This window comes from Choristoneura fumiferana, chromosome 26 (assembly GCF_025370935.1).
Source record: "Choristoneura fumiferana chromosome 26, NRCan_CFum_1, whole genome shotgun sequence".
Classification (NCBI taxonomy): Eukaryota; Metazoa; Arthropoda; class Insecta; order Lepidoptera; family Tortricidae; genus Choristoneura; species Choristoneura fumiferana.
In genome coordinates this window covers 1,636,596-1,643,597 of record NC_133497.1, presented here as the reverse complement: position 1 = coordinate 1,643,597, position 7,002 = coordinate 1,636,596, and the positions used below count along the sequence as shown (strand labels likewise).

The window sequence follows — 7,002 nt, the reverse complement described above, 5'->3', positions numbered from 1 at the left end:
CTGAAATTACGTGACGAAAATACGCGACTCCGCAACTCAAAACATTACCACGCTCATCTGGCTTCGCCCTAATAATGGACACATGTTTTAATGTCAGTTTCTTCCCATAAAAAAACCATAAAACGACAGTACCTCGCAGCGCAGTTCTTGCACTGCAAAAGTGTTGAAATATTATTATACTTACTCTATTTTGGAATATTGTTTACCCTATGAATGTATCTATGATGTCTCTTCGATAGTTTTGCCGAATCTATTAATACCTCATATATTGCAAACCGCTGTTACGCTCAATCTCTAGCTGACTTGGTTTTATATGCCATTACACAACTTTTGTAGAGGATGAACTACGTTGCGAGACTTGTAGTTTTTTAAGGTTCCGTACCTACCTGTAAAAAGAAAAACAGAACCCTTAAAGGACCACTTTGTTGTCCGTCTGTCTGTCCGACTGTCCATCTGAACGTCTGTCTGTCAAGATCTTTTTCTTGGGAACGCGTGGAGTTATCAAGCTGAAATTAACACCTAATTAATACCTACTGCGCCTGCCTCCGGCCCCTTGAAGCTGTAAAAAATAAAGCTTCTATATTAACGCAGTCAAAAGATACGGCTACTTTCCGTAGTAGACCTAGAATCATACAATTTGGCAAGCAGGAAGGTCTTACAGCACAAGTAAAGGAAAACATACTAAAATCGCTAATTTTGTTGCTCCATCAAAAAAAAATTTTTTTTTTTGATTACAAGCTTATTTTATTCAAAAGCGATGGTTTATTTTGACACTCCCTGCGTAGATCAAGATGGCCTAGTGACGTACGCGTGGACTCCATAGCACGAGGCCTCGAGTTCGAATCCTAGAACAATAATAATATTTTTTTTTTGTGTTCGTGTAGTTATTTTTCTTTTTCCATTGTGTTAAATATTTTAGATATTGCATTAAATATTTTATATTTTAGAGGAAAAAAACAATCGGATAAAACGGGAAAAATCCTCGAGACACCATCAACGATCAAAATACATACAAATTTGTACGGAACCCTCGGTGCGCGAGTCCGACTCGCACTTGACCGGTTTTTTTACGTTTTGTGTTTTTAATGGCATACATATTATTTTGATGATGGGATACATATTTATATTATTTTGTCTGACAGGTACAACTGTGTGTAAGGGCGACAGTGGCGGGGGGCTGGTATTCCCCAGCGTGGAGCGAGGCATCAGGCGCTACTACCTGCGCGGCGTGGTGTCTGCGGCGCCGAGAAGTGAACACGCTTGCAACGTCAACACTTACGCCACCTTCACACATATCCAGTTCCACGCCACATTCATTAGAGGTCAGCTTAACAATAACTCTCTAAGCCAAACGACACATAAAGCAGATAAGCCTTAAATTAGTGATTCGTATGACGTGAGCAAGACAAACCATAATCATCATCATCAACATCAGCCGGAAGACGTCCACTGCTGAACAAAGGCCTCCCCCTTAGAACGCCGCAATGAACGACAACTCGCCACTTGCATCCACCGGTTGCCCGCAATTCTCACGATGTCGTCAGTCCACATAGTGTGTGAGCGTCGGACTTATTAATCAAATTTGTCTTATCTTTTCAAACAGATTATGGCTTGGGCGTTGTCAGTGGTCCTGCAGAGTAAGTACTTATGATTATTTGAACAATAAAATAAATATTTTAAAAAATCAGTTATTGTGAATTAGAATAAAATATTACAAAGAAATAGAGTTTGGGAAAATATTTCGATATTCTGTGGAATAAAATTCAATTCAGTAAACAGGTACTGTTACCAGTATTAATATCTGCCACAGCAGAACGTGCAAAAATATCTGACACGCCCTTCCGGCCCTAGAAATAGAATAGTATTAGATATTTATGCACGCTTGTTATGTCAGATATTGGTGTTGGTGACTGTACACAACAGAGAGAAAATTTACAAGGTAAGCAACAGGCGGCCAATATCAATATAAAAGAATGTCCAATTCTGCGTCGAATGATCTAAACTTTAAATTCGGTTCAGTGGTACAGACAAAATCAAAAATTAGATACCGAGAAAAGGATCTAGCAGGCTAAGCGAACAACAGTGGCCTCCGACGACGGATTTGGTCATTCTTTTAGGGGGTGTACTAGTACCTAAGCTCTAAGAATAACATATTCTTAGATGAATGATTGGTCTCACGCGCTCGCTCGACTAGATACCGCGCTACCTAAAAACAAAAGGTTCGTGAATGCGGCAACTCAATATTGTAGTGTGCGTAAGAACGGTGTAAGCCATGCAAGGATGCTAGTGTGCGTGACGAATTGTGTTGCCAGCTGCTCCACTGTTACCCGAATTAAGGGAAAATTAATTATTCTGTGGTCTATTAAGTTACTGGTTACAAAATGTATCTTGGGAAATACTTAGAAATATTAATATGTTTGTGTATAGATTAGGCGTAGGTTTCTTCTTTAAAAAATGGTAGGTATGATATAGGTATATCAATGATCAGGCCTCACTTTTAATTAAAAAAATATATATTTAAGGACATTCAATATTTACAAATTATTACTAAAAATACATGGACTGAGTCACCAACTAAGAAGTTTTGCGTAGTTAAGATAACACGTTGCACCTATAGTTCTGTTAAACCTAATATAATGTAGGTAAATTATATTATTTGTTTGTGTTATTTCATCACGTCTAAACCACTGAACCGATTTAGATAAAATGGGTATATAGATAGTTTGAGTCCCGGGAAGGATGTAGGATAGTTTTATCCGAAAAATGGCATAGTTCCCGCGGGATAGCGATAAACGAATTCTACGCAGACGGAGTCGCGGCAACAGGCAGTGGTTTTAATATTATTCATCTAAGGTAAGATACTGTACCCCTTTAAATGGGTGTTTATCCTCCCATTGCAGAAATGGAACGAGGGAGTACACACCCCTGATCGTGCTCGTCCTGTCGCACCAGATGGTTGTCCGTACTTGGCACCCGGTCGTACCTACAGAACCTACCGGCATTAAATCCTGGGATAGTAAGTATTCTTAGATTTTTTAGTAACATTATTGATCTAATGACTGGTAGATGGAATGATTTGTGGTGTGCAATAATAGTAGATTGTACAACAAGAACATAAAATGAGCGATTTTACCCGAGACGTAAATATTGCCACCCGAGCCGGTACGGCGATGATAGACACTTCGATGGGAAAATGGGTTTAATGCTCGAGTTTTAAGCAGAGTTTCCACCAATAATGTGCGAGGATGTGTTGCGAGGGCACAGCACATCTCTGGTGGAAACAGCTGAGCGGAGATTACATCAGTCATTTTATAAAGTTATTCAACATAGTTATTGTATTTATAGGAACTAAAGGTATCCAATAAAGCAAAGAAATAGAGTTTAATACTTGTTCACAATGTTATTTTGTTCCTATAAATACATATTTGGATTTTGCATAGAGCTTGGCACTCATTTAGATCTCCATTCTTTTTGCGGCGAAGCCCGCAGCCAAGCATAATGTTTGTATTGAACTTGGCTCTCCTTTTTTACATTTATGTTTTTGGTGGGATATCATTACTTTTTGTAAATAAAATTAGGCAGGTATTGAGAGTTAATGTTTTTTCTTGCGTTTCCGCTGCGTGGTTTTCTTTTTTATGCTATTGACTATTACATGTGAATCTTACTTCGACGGTCCTACCTAATAAATTAAATGACAAACTAACCTAAAAGAGCTACAAACAAATGAGGTTTTGAAAGAAACAATTTACGTACCTAAGTAATATTAAACAACTCACAAATGCCGTTAAAGTACAATACTATAAAACCGGCCAAGAGCGTGTCGGACACGCCCAAAATAGAGTTCCGTAGCCATTACGAAAAAACTAAGTAATATTTTTCTTAGGATTTCGTATTTTATACGGAATCTTCCAAGTTTAGGTATATTTTATATCTTAGGCTGCTATTTACTCATAAAACTACTAATAATTCTCAAGCAAACTTAGCCGTTATATTTTCCTTAAAATTTTGATATACTTACTACCACCCTGAATTTTTTAGATTTTTCCACCTACCGGTTTAGATTTTAGGGGGGGGGGACACTCGATTTTAATGAAAATTTGTATTTTAAAGTTGAATATTTGGCAAACAAATCACTGAATCGAAAAATCGACCGAGCAAACCCCTAATAGTTTTTAAAGACCTATCCAACGATATCCCACATTGTAGGGTTGGATGAGAAAAAAACACCCCCAATTTTCGTTTATTAGTCTATTATATTCGTATAATTATTTTTAAAATTTTAATTGTACATTTTGTCGGCATACTTTACCTATATATCCGTGCAAAATAACAGCTTCCTAGCATTGATAGTCCCTGAGCAAAGCGCGGACGGACAGACAGACAGACAGACATGGCGAAACTCTAAGGGTTCCGTTTTGCCATTTTGGCTCCGGAACCCTGAAAAGGAATAATTTATATCTGGACTATTCCAGCTATAACTCAAATAAATTTAGTCGAACGACGCAGCATAAAACGCAATCTAATAGGTGGGTTTCCGCTCGACAACCGGGCATAACGAGGACGCAGGCGCATGAGCGCCGCTAAGAGCATACTTTGGTTCGTTCGCATTTTAAGTCGTAGTGAGCGCTAGGGCGGCGCGCGCGGGCCGAACGGGCGCGCGCGCCTCTAGTTGGACCTCGCTTGCCCCCGCGTACCTACAAGTGCAAGGCGCGAGCGAGTTCAACCAGCATTCTTAATTAGTCAATACATAAATATATCCGTAGCAATAAGACATCGCTATTGCCTTGACCTTGTATACATACACATTGGACTTTCTTTTAAGGTATAAAGAGTTCAAGCTAACAAATTTATACCTTAAAATATTATTTATTATTTTCAAAAGAAATCAGAGAAACGAACCTTGGGCACTGAGCTTTGTTATAACCCCCGACGCAAAAAAGGGGTGGTATAAGTTTGACCGCTATGTGTTGTATGTGTGTCTCTGTCTGTGGCAACGTAGCTCTTAAGCGGGTGGACCGATTTGAATGCGGTTTTTTTTGTTTAAAAGCAGGTTTTCTAGCAATGGTTCTTAGACATGATTTATCAAAATCGGTTCAGCCGTTTTCAGATCATCAGCTCTTTTGTTCGCTGCGGTAGGAATCTTAGACGCTAATGGGATTCACTTTACTTTCAATCATATTGTTGGCCTATTGTATTTGATTATATACAGAACATTAGTGTAACACTCTTATAAAACCATAGCAGATTATCGTGTTTGGATTCGTTTGATCAGTTTATCTACATACAATGCAATGGTGGCATCAGGATGAGCTGATGCTGCAGCCAGGATATCCAGCACACTAGTAGGTACACTCTTTAAAAAATAATAGCACATTTGTAGTGTTTGGATTTGTTTTGATCAGTATTTGATTCTACATACAATGCAATGCTGGCAACAGTATGAGCTGATGCTGCAGCCAGGATATCCAGCACACTACACTATTTAAAAAATAATAGCACATATGCCGTGTTTGGATTCTTTTTGATCAGTATTTGATTCTACATACAATGGAATGGTGGCAACACGACGAGCTGATACTGCAGCCAGGATATCCAGCACACCAGTATACTCTTGAAAAAATAATAGCAGATATGTCGTGTTTGATTCCTTTTGATCAGTATTTGATTCTACATACAATGGAATGGTTACAACACGATGAGCTGATGCTACATCCAGGATATCCAACACACTGGCACATTTTTAAAAATAATATAAGTAACAAAGTTTAAAAAACATGAAATAAAGTACTTAAATTAAAAAACCTTCAACACAAAAAACGCCAGTAAAAATATAAAAAAAAACGCCCAAGAGAAAACCGCTGACAAAAAAACGCCGCCAAAGAAGACAACTCAAAAGTAAATATAATTATGCACTACTAACTGTTGGCACCTTTATCTGCGAAGTATTCGTTTATCACTATCCCGCCTTTCAAAATTAGCCTAAGTTAATTTAGCATAAGTACTTTACCTACCTATTAATATTTTTTTTTATCTTAGCGTAGTCGGTGTCGGGGGACCGCTAAGGTTAGATAATACTTTAAAAATACAACAAATGTACTTTAGTTTCCTGTTAACCTTAGCGGCCCCCCGACACCAGCTACGATAAAATAAAAAAATATTACTATGTACTTATGCTAAATTAACTTAGGCTAATTTTCCGGGAAATCTGCATAGTCCCCGCGGGATCTTGATAAATGAATTCTTCGCAGATGAAGTCGCTGCCAACAGCTAGGTAGTGCATAATTATTTTTTACTTTTTAGTTGTCTTTTTTGGCGGCGTTTTTTTGTCAGCGGTTTTCTTTCAGGCGTTTTTTTTATATTTTTGCTGGCGTTTTTTGTGTAGGGGTTTTTTATTTTTTAATTTAAGTACTTTTTTTAGTAAGCCGTGGACTATTAAATCACTACCATGCAGGTATAAACCAACCGACACGCTAAATTGTAACCAAATCGCTACCGCTTATAATTTTGTACCATTCGTCAGAGCGTGACCGTGACGCTGATTGGCTGGGGCGACGGTGGACCGACCGCGTCGCTACAACATAAGTTTGCTGCTGTCAAATGACGTCAGTATAGTGTTTTCTCACTGGAACTAGAACTGAGTGAGTGAGACAACGCTAAACGCGAGACAGTTGACAGCGGCAAACTTATAGCGAACGGGTTGTATAAAGTATTTATTTATTCATTGAATCTCATGTATGTACGAGTATTTCACTTTTATACTGTTACTGGTTTAGGCACGAAGAACGTTTGTGGTTGGTTATAGTATGACAATCATTTAATTCATCGTTGACAAAGAAGCAGGATGAACATAAATGTAATAAAACAATAAATACCTAAATCGGTATTCGTAAGCGGAGCCTGTTTATGTGTTGCTCGGGAGCGCTTTTATGTAGATTTACTTCTGTTCTGTGTATAATTATGAGGTGCCGCGCGCCGCCGACGACACACCGTTGGCCGGTTGTT

General features: G+C 38.4%; 2 protein-coding genes across 2 annotated transcripts in view; one reads left to right on the top strand and one right to left on the bottom strand.

Moving 5' to 3' along the window:
• Positions 1–7,002, bottom strand: part of LOC141443003 (prostasin-like) — a 431,412-nt gene that overhangs the window by 179,172 nt on the left and 245,238 nt on the right. The window lies entirely within an intron of this gene.
• LOC141443028 (granzyme B(G,H)-like) overlaps positions 1–7,002 on the top strand; it is a 43,969-nt gene that overhangs the window by 12,595 nt on the left and 24,372 nt on the right. The window contains exons 2-4 of the mRNA XM_074108247.1: positions 1,143–1,322; positions 1,604–1,637; positions 2,901–3,016. Coding sequence (XP_073964348.1) covers positions 1,143–1,322; positions 1,604–1,637; positions 2,901–3,016 — 330 coding nt within the window. The remainder of the gene's footprint in view (positions 1–1,142; positions 1,323–1,603; positions 1,638–2,900; positions 3,017–7,002) is intronic.